General features: G+C 36.1%; 2 protein-coding genes across 3 annotated transcripts in view; both read left to right on the top strand.

Moving 5' to 3' along the window:
- Positions 1–7,345, top strand: part of LOC121415588 — a 33,307-nt gene extending 25,962 nt beyond the window's left edge. For both annotated transcript variants that reach the window (XM_041608856.1, XM_041608855.1), the window contains exon 9: positions 37–7,345. In XM_041608856.1, the coding sequence (XP_041464790.1) occupies positions 37–93 (57 nt within the window). In that variant the 3' untranslated portion in view covers positions 94–7,345. The remainder of the gene's footprint in view (positions 1–36) is intronic.
- Positions 7,346–9,593: 2,248 nt separating this feature from the next.
- LOC121415587 (geranylgeranyl transferase type-1 subunit beta-like) lies at positions 9,594–21,995 on the top strand. Its single transcript, XM_041608854.1, has 8 exons — positions 9,594–9,800; positions 14,644–14,774; positions 16,366–16,433; positions 16,825–16,979; positions 17,638–17,770; positions 19,147–19,192; positions 20,037–20,221; positions 21,122–21,995. The coding sequence occupies exons 1-8, from the start codon at positions 9,670–9,672 to the stop codon at positions 21,380–21,382; spliced, it is 1,110 nt and encodes a 369-aa protein (XP_041464788.1). The 5' UTR covers positions 9,594–9,669; the 3' UTR covers positions 21,383–21,995.
- The last annotated feature ends 507 nt before the right edge of the window (positions 21,996–22,502 follow it).

Below are 22,502 nucleotides of genomic sequence, written 5' to 3'. Positions count from 1 at the left end.
TTGACTGAGGAACCTTTGTTGTGTTCTATTTGGCAGACTTGTGATGCTGGTACAAAAGATACCTGTCCGAGTGCCAGCGCTCCTGGAATGTAGGACCCCTCAATTCATCCAAATAGTCAATGGCGAGTCTTATCAATCACCTCATTCGTCGAATTTCATCAGATAGCTAATTTCTACTTTGAGGCCTCACCCATCGTGAAGCGATCACCAAAATCCCCCCTCTGATGTTATTCTGAATTCAGAGTAATCCCGAATCTAGAATCAGCCGTTTATTGGTGACTTGTGCAAAATGCATGACAAAACAATTGTGAATGTTGAAATGCTGAAAAGAAATGTAAAAAAAACGTTTGAACTATGGATAATGGATGGGTTTTATTATTTGCTTTTAGTTTTATTTGCATAATATTTCTATGTCATGACTCAATAGGTTCGGTTGGAAATTATATTTCATGATATTTTTGTTTGATTATTTCTTAATTGTCATGAGCATAGTTTGGGTCACATTACTTTTGTGCTGTATGTGAAATGCATTTATATGGGTGTAAAAATTACACAAACTATTTTCTGTCTTTTGTGCATAGATAGTCCCAGGACCCTCTTTCTTTATGTCGTGCATTTTTTTTTTGTACCAGTGTTTTCATTTAAAAAAATTTAGTATGCCAAAAGTAATCGGTAGCGGCAGCCCTTATCTTTGCAAGATAAAAACAGTTGTGCCTGCATTTCCAAGGCAATATTACGTACTAGGAATTATTGATTCTCTCTCGATCACCATTGCCCTGGAAGCATTTCATGAAACGGGAAGTCAGTGGTTTTTGTCTGTGTTATAGGCTACTGAATCCTTGCATCTGATTGGCTCAGAGAAAATTTGAATTTCACTGACATATTGCTTCATGTTTGTATTACTAGTAACCTACAATTCAGTCAATATGGATGGGAGTCTTTACCCACCACTTTTCTTTTTATTTCTTGCCCAAAGAACATTATGTCTTGCCTTTATTGTATTTTAATTTTCATGCAATTTTTTGCCACTTTTTTTTTCAAAGGCATTTTATTGCATTGTATGCATGGAAGGACATCTTATTTTTCAAAATAAAAAAGAATTGTAAGTTTATAATAAGAATTAATACCTTAGAAAAGAAATGGTCTGTATTTTCATTCGTAAGGTAACAAAATGGATCCTAATATTGTGACTGGTTGCACGCACACACATGAATGGTCATTTACATTGCCTAACCCATAGATGTACTAATGACCTGTGATGAGTGGTATAGTTAAGTCTAGTGACTGCTCATGGCTTTGAGGGGAGCATGGTTTATCAAGTAACAAGGATCCACATCAATATCTTACAAAATATGATACTATCTTATGAAACATAATACACATTATTTTGCTTGGGCAATAGCATAATTACCCGCATTTTGTTATCTTCCAAATTGTTCCAATTGTACCTTGTGTGTGTAAGTCTTACTAATGACTTGGATGATGTATATTGTCATTTGTAAACTTTGCCCTTAACACACACACTGATTAAACAGTTGATGGTGGGAATAAATCTGTATATTCCCTGGCCGTGAATGTCAACTTTCTGAAACATAACAATCTAAAATAAGCATTCCTAATTTAATGTATTGTTTAAAGTTGTCGGAGTGAATTTTCAAGCATGTATATGTAAAGCTTTTATTATTTCAATGATTGCTGTTTAAATGCCAATGGAAATTTCTTATACCGGTAAATAGTTAGATGCTCTTGAATAGGTATAAGGCTTGTAGTGAGTTATTGACATCAGTTGAAATAATCTTTGTATTTTCTGCTTTGTAAAGAAAGTAAAAAAAACACACAAACAAGGATGTAGGTATTAAACTTTTTTGATGAAGATATAAATGGTCTTAGAGATTTTGCATCATTTAGAAGATAATCATCTAACAAACATCTAAATGTATATTATTAGTATATTGCAGAACATCTATAATAGATTGCTTTGCTAAAGCTATGTTTGTATCTTCTAAAAAATTTACCATTAATTAATTTAAACATGTAACATTTACAAATGCTTAATCCGAGAATAACCAAGATGTATAAAGTGTGTATCAGTAGTGCCCATTTTAATTATATTTTAAACCGTATTTGCCATTGCAGCTTTGTGTATGAAATGATTGTATCTTGAAGAACTAATTTGAAAACAAATAGCCATATTCTGTACAAGTGTTTGCACTTGAAAAATGAGTAATGGAAGTATGAAAGAAATGAAAGCTGAAATATCCATGTTTCTCAAAGATTGAGTGCTATCACAAAATACTACTAAAAGTCCATCAAGATGTTCAGATGTTGCTAATCTAGTATTATTAGGTTCTACTGGAAGCATGTACATATAAAGCATTTATATAATTTTTCTAGGAAGTATTGTGCCAATTTAAACTGCTTTTGAAAAATTGTATTTACCATTAGAGCTACATTTATTACTGCAGTTGTGTCGTATATGAACACTCCTTTAATAATTAAAATAGACGCATGTATTTGTCACAGAACACAAAATGTGATGCATTATTAATGAAGATTGCATATTGAATCGACTTTTTAAAAAAATGCAAGGTTGGCTTGTCTTTTTTACTTCATCTCATTTTTAGAAAACAGGTGAGATGGGGCCGAATACCATGATAGCTCTATTCAGGTTATTGTGAAAGGTAGATGTTATTTGGAAAGACAAATGCATTTCATTGGCAGAATGTAAAGATGCATGTATGAAAATGAAATATGATATGGTTTTATGATATGAAAACAAAAAGTATTGCCGTGCATGCCATACTGTAGCATGTACTTGATAACCCTTGAATATAGCTGCATTTAAAGCCTACCTGCTTTCAAAATAGTTTGTTTGATGTCATACTTAGTATGAGATTAACATGATCATGTGACTTTTCACGTGACTTGATATAGTCTGATTGGTAAGGGTTGTATATGTATGTGCATGTTTGGCTGTACTTAGGTTTAGTACATTTAAGTGTAAATGCATGGAATGTATATATTAGAAGGGTGGTAATCATCATATTGTTTATAATGTATTTTATAAGATTCATATTAATTTTCATTATGATGTGTATATTTGAACTCCGGTGTGATTTTCTTGTTTATTCTGGCAATACCATTTGGGAAAGTCTCAACCTTATATGAAGTCAGTTTTTATTTTGGAATTTAGGAAACAGGTCACTACAGTAAAAAAGAAAAAAATCCAACTGCAATTTGCAACTCTGACATGCAGTATTCAACATTGCAAAATACAATCAGTATTTTTGTCATCCTCCAATACCGGCAAAACAATTTTATTTCAGATATGTTTAGAGAATAGCTAGAAAGAAAGGAAGCCTATTACATCACATATTAACGTGGTGTGAAAAATTTTGAAGAAGTAGAAAAATGATTAAATGAACGTAGAAATATATTGAAATAAGGTTTGAAATCATTAAAGGTTTAAAATCATTAATTGGCAACAGACTGGGAATTCCAATCCATTCCTTCATCGATTCAAGATTTGCCATATCTGATCTTAACAATTTGTTTTTACATATATACAGTGTATACTGTGAGATGAGGCATTGCAATCAATCTAAAAATAGCAGCTCTGTAAAAGTTAGAAAAAATGCATTGCAATTTTTAGGAATATATCAAATAGTCCCTAGAATTAATGTTATTGTGAATGAAAATAAACCAAGTCATGTTGGATTGGACATCCCTTAAAAGATTATCACGAATTTGGGAAAGTTCTCTTCAGAATATGGTTTGTCATGTAAATTCTGCTCTTTTCTGTCATGTTATATCGGTTAATATATAATGCTATATTTAAATTTACTTATACAATAACTTTATAAAAAGAATAAGTGTCCTTGTTCACTGTGCATGTGTGTCAAAACACTAGCGGTAATTTTCTTGATATTCATGGAAGGCATACCACAGATACCTAATATGTATTATTACCTAGTCAGTAGTTTCATGCCTGTCCACTTGGGTCAGTATTCAATTCGATACTTAACCCAGAATTTTAAGTATTTTACTCATATTTTGCTAAAGTGAAATACTTATCTATCTTTGGTATTCAATTGCATTTTTGGGCTAAGTGTTTTGCTTAAATACATGTCAGCCGCCTATCAGACTTAAGTCTGGAAAGAGTGCAGTTTACAAATGTGATTAGCGCAGTCATTCATTCTGCTCACAGATGGATACATACATTGAACATTATTTGACTCATTCTTTATGACGTCACAATGGTTGTTTGTGAGTATTTTGCTTAAATTTGGCTTCAGTAAAATACTTACAAAATCAATGCTTTTAATTGAATACCGGCCCACTTATTTAAGCCTTGAGCTTTTGTGTCACTCTTATTATTGAATATAAGTACAATATTGGTAACTATTATCAGGATTCCCCTTTAGCAACTGGGTGAAGAGTGGCAGACACAGATCAACATCTCACTGGAAACATGGTCACACACAAGGGAAGGGGAAAGTTGTCCCCACCTTCTCAAAAATGTTAGATTTTCAAAATATGCTTTATTGCAAATTTTCACAAAATATGTGTAAAAATGTGCACCAGAATCCCTGTGTTCAATTCGAAAATTCAAGTCATTTCAATTTTAATTTTGTTCACATTGCTTATTAACCATAACCCCCATATATATGTGACATATACAAATATGATATGCACATGATAAATAAGAAAACATCTAGGCTTAAAAAAACAAAATGTATACAGAGTGTGCTCATAATCAGCTCAGTTGATTTGCTTCCTGACCTTCCCCCTAAAAAAATATCCTGGTGTGTGACCCCATGAGTTCATGGCAGGTTGACGGTGGGCTGAGATTTGAATTCTATACCATGTGATTTACAGGTCATTGCCATATACACACCAGACCGCTACACCTCTTATGATTCAGTCACAACTCAGAGCGGAGCCGACCGATTAGTAGCCTGCTCGGGCGCTGCTGGAATTCAGGCACCACATAACAATTTTCTTTGTAGAAGTCGAGCGGGCTGTAAAAGGACCTATCAGTGGTTGAGCAATGCCCTGTTGATTACCCATTACTCGAGGCCAAATTTGCGTCAAACCAGGGGAACTTTTCTTCTGTGTGGTGTCTGAGCAGTGATCGGTTGACGACCCACAAATTCCTGGGCAGTCTCCCACCGGCCTATTTTCAAGAAATCACCTGATTGATCTTGAATTTGCCACGAGATCATCGACTGATCTCTGACCAGCCGGCGAGCGGCCGATGACTGCTCGACATTTGACAGTGACTGCTCGATTACATCGGCACCCGAATGGCGACCACCAGGGCACCGAGCGCATTTAGTGAAAAGTGAGCAGGTACCGCCAGAAGTTTAAATCTTGAGTGGCAACCGAGCGATTCCCTCAGAAACATTGGTGCCCGTACTGTCGCTACTGGATGCCCAGGCTTTATTGACTAAAAACTCACCGCCCGGTCGCCAAGCAGGCTAATTTTGAGGGTTGTGACCTTAGCCTTTTCATGTGTAGAGCGATATTGGTCTCTTCATATCAATATTGTAAAATGGTGTAGATAATCAAGAGTGTATTTAGTGGTTATTTGATGGTATTTTATTCATTCAATATGGAAAATTTGTTTGGTATCAACAAGGGGTTACATCCACTATGTATAGATCATATCAGCGAAAAATAGTATTGCCTATCAGATTTTGTACAGGCATTTACAGCAATGTGATTTTTTTATTAAAATTTTTAGAAAATTTCTCATCAAATTGAGATTATTTAAAGAAGAGGACAAAAGTACTTTGATCTGATATCAACGACTTTGTGTTATATATAAAAGGTGAATTTAGCCCCTTCAAAGATACATTTTGTAAAATTTACTCAGAGAATAACATTTCTCACTCTTGATTGACAACTCAAATTAATTTGCCTTTCTGTATATTGTCTTTCTGTAATCCTATGCTATATTACTCTTTGCACAATATAATATATAAATAAATATGTTGTTTCCAAATTATACAAAATAAGCAAGAAAAATTTATATGTAATGAGTCGTTTATTTGGAATATTCTATCAATGATTAAGTGATATAGGACTGTATCCCTGGTGTTTTGATTTTGAATGATAAGTGTTTAGAAAACTTTTTGATAGACTAATAAATAAGACTGCAATGCAGCTACTGTCTGAATTTAATGGATACAGAATAAACCCAGATTAGCTGTGAAGAGTGACCTATGATTTCTGGACTTACAATTAAATTCTAAATTATTTTATTCAATCTGAAATTATTAAGATTTAATTCTTGAAGATCATATTTGAAATCAATGGGCTGCATTGATCACTTTTTACAGCCAATTTGGGTCTTTATTTAATCCATGAAAATTTGAGCGTATGTTTGTATTTTTTTACTTTTTTTGTGTGTTTCATTTATTTAGAATAAACATTTGTCATATCATGTTTAAAATAGTATTATGATCAGTCTGTTTTAATTCATGCTGCCTGCTCTGGCAAAAGGAAGCAAGTGCTTATGAAACGAATTTGAGTGTATTGAAATACTGCATTATACCCAACAAGGGCAACTGTTGAATTTCAAGAATGGGAGGGGGGTGATGGTACTTCTAGTTGAGTCACTTTTTCTAAGAATGAATTGACAAGCAAGAATAGAAAAATCTTGATGCCTAAAAGGATGTATATTGCAGGGTGCTACATAACTTTTTAGAAGTGCTTGCCAGGTCGGGCAAGTAAATTTTTAAATAGTTGGAATATATTTGCCCAAAAATCTATTTCACTTGCCCCAAAAAATCCTTGAAAAAAAGTTTTACCTCTTCATAATGACCTCTACTGTGAGAATTTGGCTTTCTACTGTGTGAATTTTGCTTGCCCATTTCGGGCAAGTAGTTTTGGTCTTAACTTCAAAACACTTGCCCAACTCTAACTTTTACTTGCTCCGGTCAATTGGGCAAGTGCTTTTGTAGCACCCTGATATTGCATCTCTCATGCCAAAGGGGAACACTATAACTTCAAAAAGGAGGTAATTCTGATAAAATGGGATAATCATTGTACAATTTTGGCAAATTTACGGGGCACTTGCCCCTAATCCCCCCCCCCCATCCATGATGTGATACCTAGGATTTGATTTTTATGACCCAGATTGGATGCATAAAAGGGCAAGTTCACACTGACAACAATTTAAGTGTCAAACTAGCAGATAAATTTTAATAATATTGGTGAAGGTTTGAGTAAAATCCATCAAAGATTTTATAAGTTATTAGACTTTTTGTGACGTCATATGCAAGCAGCTTCCCCATATATCGTATAGTAGAAAATCAATAAACTGTACAGTAACTGTACCCCCCCCCAAAAAAAAAGTTTTTTATTGTACCTTTGGTTTATTAACAAATTATCACACCCGCCCCTGAAAGAAAAAAAAGTTGTACTCGTTATGAACCATTACAAAATTAAAATGAATGCATTTTATATTACATACCATATGAGGCAGCTGCTTGTATATGTCACAAATAAAAAAAAAAAATTCAAATAACTTTCCTAATCTTTGAGAGAGTTTACTTAAACCTAATATTTTGGTTTTTTTTCTTTCATTTTAAAACAATTCTTTTGTCGGGGTTAACTCCTTTAACTCGCTTCCTGTCAGTCCTTGGAAATAAAAAAAATCTTCTGATTTCAATGTAAATGATAAAATTTTTGCTCTTTTAAGAAAGCTTACACATTTTTCACTTGTTTCCTTTTTGCCAAAGTAGGTCAGCATGTATTGACATTTTTGCAGTTTCACTTTGTTTTTAATACATTATGATTATAGAGAAAGATTCCAAAAATCTTGTGGGTTTTAAGGCTCAGTTCTTGCTCTGTATACTATCCTTGTGATTATTATTTCAATACAAATCTTGTTACAATAAAGAATCTTTAAAAAAAACTTGAGGGAAGGAACCTGTTGTAATCATTTATGTTTGTAACTTCAAACCTTTTTAGGTGAGAATATGAACGCGGCCTGTCACGGTTGCACAAATGAAGAGTATGGCATTTCACACACCTGAATCAATTGCAATTGATCTTAACTAATTGTCACAAAACAGTCAAATGCAAAACCCAGCTATAGTATAAAATGAGTCAATAATGTCACTCACTATATTTAATGTTTTATTGTTTGAATCATAAAATATTTCATTTTGTGCAGATATGACATGAAGGAGACACAGGTTGCAACAATGGCAATTCTTCATGTGCAGAGAGGGATCAAACATTGTTTTACATGAAAATGAGGGGAAAATTATAATATTTCATTTTTTATATACAAAAGAAATAGTGACGGCATCAGTCCCTCATTTGCATGGACTAGGATACATGCGCATAACTCAACTGTTTTATGAAATCAAGTGAAATTTTAACATGTAGTTATTTTTAAAAATATTTTACACCAAAATTTGAACTCTCATTGTATAGCTTGCATGAATTTTCTCCTTTTCTCTAAATCATCTTTTGGTTGGTGTGGACATGCCCTTTAAATGGGTACTCCCAGCTGAAAAATAAAAAATCTAAACAGACTCGGAGAAAAATTCCCTCATCAAAATGCTGAAAATTTCATCAAAATCTGATAACAAATAATGAAGCTGAAGCAGGGGCTGGTTATAATGATGATATGGTAATAGGCCAATCTCCACTTACCGACTTTATGCGTGTAGAGACATCCGACAGACAATCCTCCAATTTATCCCAATGTTTGACACAAAATCACACAGATAATATCACTAAAAATAACTTGGCTAGCACAAGCGGTATTTCAGATTTTTCTGTTGGTGAAAATGACAGAGTAAAGGGGTAGTAAGAAAACTTGAATGTGAGATGCAGTGGAAGATACAATGGATGATGTTTGCTCCAAGTGAGATGATGGAGATCCATAAAAGTATTTGACAACGTTAAACACGTGTTTACTGAAGAATGAAACTTTGAGAATTGTGTCAGAAAAGAAAGTTGCAGTTTTCATCCCAAATGTGATGGAGGATGTAAACAAAGAGAGGGGAGAGAGAGGTACCAATTCAGATAATTTACAGTGAGTCACAGGTGAGTGTGCTGTGCGAGGGTCATGTTTATTGCTATGGAGTGGAAGGAACTGGTATCCAAGGCTAATGTCCTCTCGAAGATGATGAGTAATAGAAGGCAAAGTTGAGAAATGAAGAAGGATGAAATTTAGCTTTAGTATTATTTTGTTAAAAAAAAGTTGTAAGTACGCCCTCATTAAAGCAGGCTGGTGGTTTTATGTTTTATGTATTGCATGACATTGCATATTCTCATATATGTGTTTAAATATCTCTCATGTAACGAAATTATAGTTGCAGCAATTATCTTAGACATTTATAAATCAGTTGTTGATACAACATTCCCATTCTTCGAGGTCCAAATTCGAAGAAATATACTTTTTGATGATAAGATACAATAGGGTAAGAGGGAATATGAAATTATCAGGTTGCTCAAATTTATACATTCACCGAAATAGTGAAATATAATGTAAGCCCCAAAGCCGCGCCCCTCCCCCTTCTATTCTAGCGGCCGATTCTGCGATCTTAAACGGGACTCCAGAGGGCGTGAAATGTTTTAGATATTAAAGTCTCAATCTGACTCCAGAAATTTAAGGTGTCGGAGGTACCCTTAAATGAGACGAAAATGGAGGAATATGCAGATTCCAATGTTGGGGAGTATAGTAATTCAACCCTTTCACACAAACGTCATGTGAATTTTTTCAAGATGTGTCTCCAAGTTCTGCCTCCGTCGTATTCATCTCTCGATACCAGCAGGTTAGTTTTGACCGTAGGCCTACGTACGGTACCCATATATTGAGATTTGTGTACCGTTCTGAATAGCAGACAACCGTGAGCGTGAGTGAGATGATTGATTGATGTCCCCAAGTCTGCGCACCTCTCAATTTGAGTTCAGATTAATTAACATAATTTCTGTTTATTTCACAAAATCTTTCAGATAATGATGTTCCTTATATTATGAGTAAGGGTACCAAAGGCCAAATGTCTCATAAATGAAAGAAATATATAGGATCGCCCTCGCCTCGGGCAGTCATTTTCAGATTTTGAGATTTTAAAAAAATGGTACCGGGGTACCCAAGGCCCAATCACACTAAGTACGAGGTTAGTATACTAACCTCGTAGAATGGACCGTGTTTGACCCTGGATTTCGAAGTAGTCGGCAAACATCGCTTCATTGCTGAAGTAATATTTGCCGAAACTCCTCGCTACGCACATGCACCGGGGCTCTTGCCGGAAAGTAGCAATACATTAAACAAATGAAATATATAAATAATTTGAAAATAATTATCATTACAAAAAGAGCAAATTTCGCTTACCTTGGCCTCGAAAGTGACTTCGCTTGTCTCTTCTACGGAAATACAAAGATGCCCGTTGGTGGCGCTAATAATTTCACAACCTTGATTCAGTTCCTGGGTCATTTCATCTGGATTCACCCAGTTGTTGCACACGACCATCTCAGAAGTCATTGTAAATTGGTACACATAAAATTCATGCATGGCCCACGCACAAAACAAAAAAAATTAGTCAAATCGGTCGGTCGGTTCTTACGCTACGGCCTGCCCTTTTCTCCTTGTTTTGACAAAAATGGGCGTGACCTTCAACTTTCAATGGCCATTGCGTCGTAACGTGTTGACCAATTTTCATGAAACTGGTACCATTTAATAGGAAATCCAGAGAGGAATCCAAAACATGCATCAAATAATGTCTTAGAGCAATTTATAAAGTAATGACCCTTGACCTTTATTTGACCTTGAATTTGACCCCCATACAAATAATTTTTTAACTTGATTTTTGTGTATGTTAATTATTTGTATGATATTGACAAAATATGTTAAAACCAATGATGATATTTTATTTCTTCACCTTTTAAAACTCTTCCAACGATACCATGAAAATTCACTCTAGTCCCACATACTGATATTCATGTTAGTAAAGTGTTCACAAGTTACATGATTTCTTTTAATCTTAAGTCACAGTATGCAAACACAAAAGAAATTAAGCTCATCAGTTCACAAATGAAACATTAAACATTTATGCTCATGAATAGGTATCTGTTTAGGCATTTTGATGTTCAGCAATATATATCATATATATACCGGTATATTCTTGTTAGTAAAGTGTTTACTTTTATCATCAAATTGTTGAGTGCTTATTTAAGGCTCCCATAATATATATATATGATATATATTGCTGAACATCAAATGCCTAAACAGATACCTATTCATGAGCATAAATCATGTTTAATGTTTCATTTGTTCGATTACAGCTTGTCTTGTCCATATTTTTTTCATGATTTCTTCTTTTTATTTAGGTCTAGGTCTGTTTCATGTTCATTTTATTTCATAATGATTTTTTTATTCAGTAGACATTATCAATACGTTTTTCCTTTGGGGGTTGGGGAGTGAAGGTTTCTTTACGGGAGTTGGTGATGGTGTTGGTGGTACTGGACGTGGATGAGGTCGTCTAGGTCCTGCTTGTTGACTGTTTCTCTGATGGTGCTCATCCTGCTGCTGGTGTCTTCTGAATATCTTCAGGAATATGCGGTTTTTAGTTACTGCCACCCCACCTGACTCGTATGAAGGTGCTTTCCTTTTTCTTGTAGTGGTTATGGCCTCATTGGTCTCTTCTTCTGATGGTGATTTGTCTGTTGGCTGAGTATCTTGAGTTGGATGATTGTCTGGTGGAGTAGTCACCACACTGGGCCTGGTTGCTGTCTCGGTGTCCACCTTAGATATATCTAATGGGCAAACACCAGTCTTTCCTAAGGCCACCTTTAGGTTAGTGTGGGTCATTGATTTCAGGTAAGCGAGTGAGATTAGCCTGATGATGTTGTGCCTTGATATCACCATGCCTGGATGTGAAGACAGATATGATGCACATTGACGGTTGTAATGACACTTCATATGCCCAAAACATTCTACGTCGAGTGGTTGGAGCAAGTGTGAGGTGTGCGGAGGCAGAAGAAAGAGTATCCTGGCTTCTTTGATGATGGGAACAGTTATATGGGATTTATGTCCATCATACAGGAGCAGACAGTACTCCTCCTCGTCCCTCTCGACAGCTAGCAGAAAGTGATTGCTGATAAAGTTTCTGAAAATGCTCGCATTGCTTCATCCGCTGTCACTTTATACCTCAAACTTGCTCCCTGGGAGACAGCCCTCCTTCACACTAGTGTTGACATCCCGCTTCCCCTTCAGGATGAAATATGGGGGCAGGGAGACTCCAGCAGCACTACCGCAGCCGATGACGGTTGTGGTGGCTAACCTGCATGACGTAATCGCTTGCATCTTCTCGGCACCACTGAGGATCCGGAGGGGTTATGGTCACAGTTAAAACCTGTCTCGTCCATGTTGAATATGAGAGTGGGTTTATCCTTGAGGTTGTATTTGTCGAGAATTTGTCGTAGTTCCTAGTAGTTGCTATCTAATTGCTGCTTGGTTGTATTCCTTGCCCATGTCATGGCTAACTTTCATGGCTTAACTAACCTCAGGCATGACCATCGCTTCAGGAAATGACCTAACCATCATTTGCCGACTGTCTTTGTTGAACCAGTTCCATGAAGAGCTCGCTTGCTAAAGCCATAACCTGCATGAAATTAAGATAAACAAGAATTATCGTTAAAAACTGAATAGATTTGAAATTATTCTGAACATGAATGAAGATAATAGAAAAGAATATGAATATGTTGACTCTTAAGTTTTAGATAAATATGCCCCCTTGCCAAACATAAACCCCCCCCCTCATCATTGATCATTTTGATGCCCCAATGATCCTCTGATGCCTTATCCTAATAATCCTTAATCATAAAACTAACAGTCTGTCCTCGAGATAGGCCATATCCACATTCAGACATGAAGACACTGAAATGTATTTTTGAATATTCTTTGCCGAATAAATAATGATAATAATAATAAGAAAGACATGAAGACCAGATGATCAACAAGAGCTTTTTCATCATCTGAGAAGATTTTTGGGCGAGTTCTCCCACAAATAGGCTTCTCTTTAGGTGACTTTTGAGGTTTGATTCAGGCATACCACTCATCCAGTCGTTTATCTCTAATTTCATCTCTCCACTTTTTCTTCAGTGTTCTGCTCAAATCTTTTCGTTTATGGAAACCTTATGAAAAAATAATTTGTCTCAGTATATAATCATATGAACAATATACGAAGACGATATTTGGTCGTCTAACAGTAATTGAAATGTCAATTTACTGACCCAGCAATAACAATATTTTCACCAAGAATTTTTGGCTTTTGCTCGAGTTATAGGGCTGAAATACAGGTAAAAGCATACAATTTTTTGAATATGACTATATGATAAATTTATTGTAAGAACTTACATTTTTCTCATCTTTCGCATCTTGACGGCAATGGTGAATTTCCCAATATTTCTGTGGTATCCTTAGTCTCAAGCATACAGTTCCATGACACTGGCGTACCTACGGGGGGGGGGGGTGCAGTCTGCCCCCCTGATGAGTCACAACCCATGCCAAGGACGTATCCCTGCCCCCCCCCCCCCCCCGGAGCTTGAAGGACCTTTTTTTTGCTTGTCAATTTTTTGGGCGGACGGTTCTAAACCCCCCCCCCCCGTTGGAAAATCCTAGGTACACCACTGTTCATGATTTATTGGTCGTGCCGATTTGGGAGACCATGCAGACATGGGGGAACTGATCATATTCCTACCTAGCTAACAACCATACATGTACATGTAGGTAGGACCACAAAATTTAGAAAGCTCTTAATTTGTCATAAAATATATACAAAAAAATAATCTTCAAGTACTAAAACATAATGAAAATTAATTGAAATTTACAGATATCCCCTATAATTTCTAAAAAAGCAGCAAAATGAATTGTGTTTATGTAGTGTACCAAAAAATACATTCATGTAGAAGAAATCATACCTCACTGTACACTTATTACCACTTAAGGGTTCATTACATGCCGCTGCGCTGAGATTCGACACGGCAAACCAATTTCACAAGCCAGCACAGTCAAACACCAAAACACACACCAAGCACATTTTATATACAAAGGCACTATCACTTACCCCCAGAAAGTCCTCATTTTAACTAAAAAAATCCCCTTTAAAAAGTCAAAACTTTCCCTCAAAAAAAGCCAGAATATGCGCCATATTTCCAGAGCATGTGGTGGCTTAGCTCAGATTTAAGAAGCAGGTCGCCGAAAAAAGAAAAAAAAAAAAAAATCTCTGGTTCTGTTCCAAGTACGATAACTTTCTAGCAAATCTAGGATCATATCTTCAAATTTCCAATCAAAAAAAGAAAAAATTAACGGCATTGAATTTGCACAGAATTCAAGTTGACGACAGTGGGTCCTGCATAACATATAATGTTATCACTAATACACTTTTTCATTATCATATGTTGAGTGCCTGACAGGAAAGCAGAAGGTCCCATTGTTAAAGTCTTTGATATGACTGGGCTGGGGATCGAACCCACAACCTCTGGTTCATGAGTCGGTCATTCTACCACTGAGCCACCATGCCTGACACAGCTCTAAATCTCATTAAGTTACCTTATACCATGGCTTCATCAAGTCCATTTATTTTTTACTATGGGTTTTATATCTTTATTCTACAGACTAACGGTTGCTTTCTTTGCATTGTCTGGTTTGGATGTTCTTAATGCTCTGGATGTTATTGAGAAAGAGAAGGAGGAAATCATCAACTGGATATACTCCCTTCAGGTATTGCCAGATCCTGACAATACAGGTGAGTGAAATTACAGTGTTGACAATTTTCCCGGATATTTAAAGGCACAGTAAGTGGGTAATTCTGGGGAAAACTTCTAAATGCAGGAAAGTAATTATAAAGGACAAGTCAACCCAACAAAAAGTCATAACTTTCTTATTTTACATCTGATTTTGATGAAAATTTTCAGTGTTATGCTTGTTGGATTTTTCTCTTTTTATTCAAATCAACATTTATCAGGGTTGGACCTGACCTTTAAATATGTACAGGGAAGTACATGTAAAAGGAAATGCTAGAATATGCTTGAGAAACACCTTGGCAATATTTTGTAGTTTTTCTGCGCTTTTCCAACCAGGTGGATGTTTCATAAAGCTGTTTGTAAGTTTAGATCGACTTTAAGATCCTTTTTTACGCGCATAACCATCGCTAATGAATATACCATTTGCCATAAGAAAGGATCACCAGTCCTTAAAGTCGTTCGTAACTTACGAACAGCTTTATGAAACACCCACCAGACATGTTTTTTCTGGGGTTGCTTTTCACAAGTTGTTGTCTGAATCTGCATCATCGGATAAGCTTTAACACTGCATTGAATGAGGATTTTCCAGGGCTGTTATGAATGTTTCAGGGACAATTTCCCCAAGCCCCTGTATGAACTTTCCCCCTGTTTCCAACTAGTAGTATTTCCCATTTTCAGGCCAACACTGGCAGCCACATTAATAATGAATTTGTGAAATAAAACACAATTATTTGGGGGAACTTATATTTTTAGACATTACCGTTGTCCTCCCTTGATAAAGTCTCTGACTGATTAGCCCTCCTTTTTGTTAGACCAGTTATTTTCAAACTTTTCAAACTCGAGTAGACCTATATTATTTTTTCATTACACTGACTGCATCAAAGGCTGTGCATAAAGTGCATTTATTTTCATGAGTCCTATCCTACAAAGCGTTCCAAATATATATCAAACTCAAATAAGATGTATCAAAATAGACAAAATTACTGCCTCTTTTATCCTCAACTAGAAATCACTCTCGGTTGGATTTTAACTGATAAAAGCTATTGGTTAGATGGGAACCAGATGTTTAATTCTGAAGACTTTGAAGCATTTTATCTGGTTGAAAAAGGACATTTACAACATATCATTGAAATCGATTGATAGCCCCCCCCCCCCTCCCCCAATAAAAAAAAAAACATACAAAATTTGATACTAATTGGACAAGGTATTGTGGTCAAGGAGAAACATCAGTGAATGTCTTTTCTTTTTTTTTTTTGCTGTAGTACATACAAGTCCACTGTGGGATGTACATCTTTGGAAGAAAAGAATTCATGTTTGTTGCTCTACACACAGATTAGGTTTTGGCAGTAAGGAAATTCTTAACTTAGCCATGATGCTTTTAGTGTCATAGAAAATTGAGGGTAGATGAAAGAAATAGAAGCTATGGGGAGGGATATATAGAAAAAAGGGGATGTGAGAGAAAGAGAGGGCAGCATTTTTTATAAATAATTTGTATTTCATGAGAATATTGTCTTCTCTGTGACTGTCTAATAGCAAAAGTACAAGATATTACCTGTAAAATTGTTGACATTTTAAATGTTTTGTTTCTTTCAGATGAGTCATTATCAAGATGTGGTTTCAGAGGATCCTCCACCATTGGCTTGTCTTTTAATCCATCTGAGGTAAAACTAGTATTTATATTACTTGCAGAAGGACAGTAGAATGTTCATGCACGGTGATTTTGAATACCTAAGCAACTGGCATAAGCCTTGTTAAATCATCGCTGCAACATATTTTGTTGCAATGGGAACATATTCTACACACATGTATGAAAATACAGAAGTATGATTCCATGTAATAACATGAGTGAAAGAAAAGTGGGTATGTACATGACATAATCATAAATATTCATGATGGCATGTGTATAAATGTTTTCACAAAATATTGTTATTTGAAAATTAGATTTTGATGAAATTTTCAGTGCTTTCCTCTGTGAATTTTACACTATTTATAATTATTTCAGCCCACAGTATCCTGTTAATCCTTTTCATTTGTTTACCAATTTTTATAAAGAAAGACACTGCCACCTTTCATCCCTATGACTGGGGCCATGTAGCGATGACATACACAGGCTTGGCGTCACTTCTTATCTTAGGGGATGATATGTCTCGGGTTAACATGCCAGCCATTGTTGCAGGTCTCAAGGCTCTACAGCTTGACGATGGAAGGTAATTTGTTTCAAGAATGTTTATACTTTTCCCGACCTACAGTATGTGCTATCTGTTGCACTTGTCACTTGCAAATATAAAATCGCAGGTGAAATGCTGGTAGATTTATTTATGGGGGGGATTAGGTAAGCATGGAATATTTCAATGATGTTTTGTGCATTTTACAAACATTGTGTGATGACACTTTGCAAAATGAAATAATGCTAAATTATCTTGCTTGTATTATGTTCAAGTAAAGGTATGCATTATAATATAACAATAATAATAACATAGGTATATTTACCCGGGGAAGCCACTTCCGTTCTCAAAACTGTTCTCCCAGATGGCCCTGCTGTTATCATTACCCCGGCTTTAGCTGGGCTGCCTAGGCACTCAGAGCATTCAAGGAATTTCTTCCTACAGGGTACCCATTCATCTCACCTGGGTTGAGTGCAGCAAAGTGTGGATAAATTTCTTGCTGAAGGAAATTACTCTATAGCTGGGATTCATTGTGTTTAACAGAAAAGTAGAAAGGTAAAGAGAGAGAGAGAGAAAGAGGTTGAGAGAAAGAAAGAAAGTGAGAGAGAAAGATAAAGAGGAGAGGGAGTGAGATGAAGAGATTATAGATTGATGAGAAAGCCATGGAAAGTTAACGTCCACTCTTCATTGTTTTATCTAGTTTTTCAGCTCTAGAGAACGGGAGTGAGAATGACATGCGATTTGTATATTGTGCCTGTTGCATCAGTTACATGCTGCAAGATTGGAGTGGAATCAACAAAGAAAAAGCTGTTCAGTTCATTAGAAATTCACTGGTATGTTTTATCTCTATTGTATTTTACAGCTTATGTATCAGTATGTTTTGTTTTATTTGTTTTAGAGTATATTTTGCATGCTTAATCAGATTGGACCAAACATTTTTTTTATTCATTTATTAATTTGATATATGGTAAAAGGGCATTGGTAATACCACTGATTGTTTACCAGGGACCTGTACCATAAAACGTTTGCCATAAAAAACTCTGGCAAATTTTTTACCCGACTTTTTTGATGCGTAATTTCAACTGGCATAATTTTTTTTGCCAGAGTTTTTTTCTATGGCAAAATTTTTATGCAATGGGATAGCAAAAAGAATTGGTGAAGTAATACTACATGTAGGTGTAAAATCATAAACACTTTACAATTAAACAAGTCTAATTGGTTCATTTCCAATTGGTCTAATGTCAATTTGTCCAATTACCAACTCGTCTTCTATCGTTTGGTCTACCATCAGTTCATCCACTATCCACATGGTCTAATTGCCATTCTGTCCACTCACCATTTCATATAATAACCAGTTGGTCCAATAGCCATTTAGTCCATATACCATTTGGTCTTATTTGACTTTGTGTTAATTGGGCGAAATGGATGAAAAGAAAATGAGTATTGGACCAAATGATTATTTGACCAAATGGTTGTTCGACCAAATGGTTGTTAGACGAAATGTTGATGGACGGAATGGCATTCGACTAATTGAAGGTAGACCATGCGATGAGTGGACGAGTTGGCAATTTACCGTCTAAAGGCCACTGCACACTTTACGACATGTCAAATCCTTCGATTTTCCTTGCGACTTGTCTCTGACCGGTCTGCGACGCTCAAGCTGACAAGAGCTGTGACGTCACATCTCCCCTCACTCAGTCGCAAGCCAGTCGGCGACCGGTCGGGTCGTAAGGTGTGCGGTGGCCTTAATTGATACACTTTCCCTTTTTCAGTGCTGGGTTTTAATGACAGTCAAAATTTCAGGGAATGATTTCATTTTTGGGGTAGTGAAACAAAGTCAGTGGAGCCATGAAAGTATAATACACATCTGCACTCTGTCATGTCATCATGGTCTTGGCTGTTATTTGTCTCAAAAGTAGATAGTGATAATAAACCCATCGTTATATGTTGATCTTCTGAAAATGGATGTAGGTGGCAGTATGTTTTCCTTCCAATCCACTTTGATTTTCAAAGTAACCAGAGATAGAATCTACTGGCTTGAATCATGTGTGTATCATATTTGAGTGAGAAAGGCAGAAAGGCCAGTATAGATTTAGAAGTGGCAAGGTCAAAACTGGGACACAGAGATTGTCCACATCACCATTTAAAAAAAAATGAAATCCAGGACCATTTCAAAGAATGGATCATTCCCATTTTCTTTTATATCCAGACTCATGATTTTGGTATAGGGCAAGGTCCAGGGCAAGAATGTCATGGTAAGAACTGAAGGCATGGTCACACCGCCCGAGCGTTGTTGGAGCAGTCGTGGAGCGGAGAGAAAAAAATCATCACCGCTCGCTACCGTTCACCATTTTCGATTTCGATTGGGGTTTTTTTGTTTTCGATTTTTTCCCCAATTTTGTGAGCAAAATTCGGCCCTCTTTCCCTACCGCTCCATGACTGCTCCAACAACGGGCGGTGTGACCATGCCTTAAGAACTAAATGATGGCGATGTTGATGATGATGATGATGACAATAATGATGATGAGGACGATGTGATGGTTGTGGTCGTGGTAGTCATGATGATGAAGAGAATGAGGATGATGGTGATTATGATGATGATGATGATGCAGAGCTGCCAAGTAGTACTGATTTTCAGTATTTAGTACTGAAAAGTGAGAAGTATACTGTTTGTTTCAATGTAAATACTGATTTTATTAAGTTTCAGCTTTATGTCTTGCCCTATGGTTTTTTTTTTGAAAATACTGATTTCCTCACCGAAATACTGATTTTTCAGCTTTAAAAATACTGAAATGTTCTTTTTTAGGTGGGCAGGTGTGATGATGATGATGATGATAAAGATAAAGAGGAGGAGGATTATGATGATGAAGATGATGACATTGATGATTTTTGATGATGAGGAGGAGGAGGATGAGAATGATGACGATGATAATGATGATGATGAAGATGATGGTGATGACGATGACAATGATCTGTCCATGACAAACAAAATTACTATCCTTCTTTGCGTGTGCTGTAAAAAGTGATCACCTACATTATCATCCCTGGTCCTCTCACAAAGATTGCGCAAAACTGATTCAATAATTGGTTCGTTTGCAGGTGGTACAACGTTTTGTGGGATAGCTTCACTGGTGCTGATGGATCAGCTAGAACATGCCTTCACAGATAAACAGATGGATGGAATCAAGAGGTGGTGTCTATTCAGGCAACAGACTGGTTTCAACGGTCGACCAAACAAGAAGACAGATACCTGCTATTCTTTCTGGGTTGGATCAACACTCAAGGTATGTCATATATTTTCCGAGTCTCAGATAATTTGTGCGTTGATAATACATGTGTGCAAGATAGGCCCTTGTTATGGTGCCACTCATACACACTAATCATGTGAGATTTGTCAACCAGAGTGTGTAGTCAATGCCGACTACGCCACATATTTTCTCTTTCAAAGTGATTACAAAATAAATGTAATTACTAGTTCTCTTGAGATCTCACTTAAAAATCTTTTGGTTAACCCTTACGCATATTCTCTGCTACATCAGAAAACATTTCTTGAATTGTTCGAATCTTCCTCGCGGCCCATGCTATGCTTGGAAAAATTAGTTGACTACTAAGTCTCTTGTGATAACATGATGTTGGTGGCGCATGTATTATAAAATGCACAAATTTCTTTACAGATCAATATCTCAAAAGGGTAATAAGAAGGTCATTCAATGGGAAAAATTATAACTTGACTAATAGTGTTGTCACCATGGTGGTCAGCTCCAGTCTTTTTCCACCACTCAAAATTTCTGGCTGGTAGTGAAGTCAATGCAATATTCAGATTTGGTGTATGCACATATGATTAAAAACAAAACAAATCGGGGTTTGAACACTAAGGGGGTTGAACCTTTGTTTTTTAATTTGTTTCATTGGAGTTGTGTATTCTAAATTGGGTCTCTTCTTCCATTTAAATTAGCTACCAGATTTCATACCTAGATTATGCTTCAAAAAGTTACCTAAAGTTCTGAAATAATTTTCTTCCATGCAAGTATATTATGTGCATAGAACCTTTTAATGATTTTTATTACTGGTTTATTCTCCATACCTGATACCTTCATTCCCTGTACTTTTGATCCTGCCACTCATGGTTGCATATTTGTATCATTTTACAATTCAGTTACAATATCATTATCATTATTTTTCAGCTTTTAAAGATTTTTGACATGATAGACTTCAGATGGAACAGGAACTACATCTTATCCACTGAGGACACCAGCATGGGAGGCTTCTCCAAGTGGCCAGACTTCCACCCCGACGCCCTACATGCTTACCTTGGACTATGTGGTTTATCTATGATGGGTGAGGAGGGCTTGGCTCAAATACACCCGGCTCTCAACATCACCCAAAGGGCCGCAGACCATCTACACAGTGTGCACACGAAATGGAGGAACAGCTCTGATTCGTGATGATTTACCCACCCACCCTCGCACAGGATATGATATGTTATTGAATTTATCAAGTGATAACTGACACTGCGACATTGCCACATGCTTTATTACTGAACAGCTCCTCCACAGTGAAAAGATCAGTAATGTTAACTGTCATCCTGGTGAAGGAGAGGCTAGAAGGGGCCAGAGGTGTATGGGAGGAGCCAGAGGGTGTAGGAGGAGTCAGAGGGTGTAGGAGGGGCCAGAGTGTGTATGTGGGGCCAGAAAGGCTAGTAGCCTAAAGTATGCATGCCCTTCCAGTTCTGGTCATATAAAACTCTTTTTCGTGAGGACTGATTAAGAATCACAGGGTAACAAAGTAACTTCTTGTGGGTTGTACTTTGTTAAACACCATTATGTACACTCGATCAAACTACAGAACTGTAATTTGGATGAGATTTTTTTAAAAAGGTACTTTTTATATTTCAAGTTAGTTCTAAGAATGGTTCAATTTACTCATTGACTAGATTTAGAATGCAACTCATTCCTAGGTTGCAAACAAGAAACATTTAATTATTAGTGCTAGTTACTAGTGGGCAGTAAAAAAAAGAGATTAAGCTGTATCACATTAAAATTGATAGAGCCTTTGTGGTAAAACCAACAGTAATGAAAGGGAGTAAATCTCTTTTTATTGATTTACCACTACAAATAAACATTTTTTATACTGGGCTTTCTGCATGCAAAATAAAATATGTAATTAGTAGGCCTACATTTAAAAAAAAGAAAAGATATATACCTTTATGAAATGTGCATGTAGTTTATTAGATTATATGAACAAATAATTTTATTACATGTTCATCATTTTGTTGTAAAGTGTCAGTAGCATATGTTGTTTGATGCAATAAATTATATTTTTGCTGGATGCATAATGTGATCATTTTTGTGAGTTACAAACATTAATATATTATGCAATTTATATTTTGTATTTATTATCAAGATGACATGTTTTGGACATTCCTAAAGGCTTGGTCCCACTGCACTTGCGGATGCAGAGAAGATGTAAAACAGAAAAGAATCTTGCCATCTGATGGAAAACGTTATGTATCCGTTGTGTACTCTTTGCATACATGTTTCGTACGCCATAGTCTATATTCATCGA

This window comes from Lytechinus variegatus, chromosome 5, assembly GCF_018143015.1.
Source record: "Lytechinus variegatus isolate NC3 chromosome 5, Lvar_3.0, whole genome shotgun sequence".
Classification (NCBI taxonomy): domain Eukaryota; kingdom Metazoa; phylum Echinodermata; class Echinoidea; order Temnopleuroida; family Toxopneustidae; genus Lytechinus; species Lytechinus variegatus.
The sequence above is the reverse complement of the archived record's forward strand: the minus strand, read 5'-3'. Positions and strand labels throughout refer to the sequence as shown.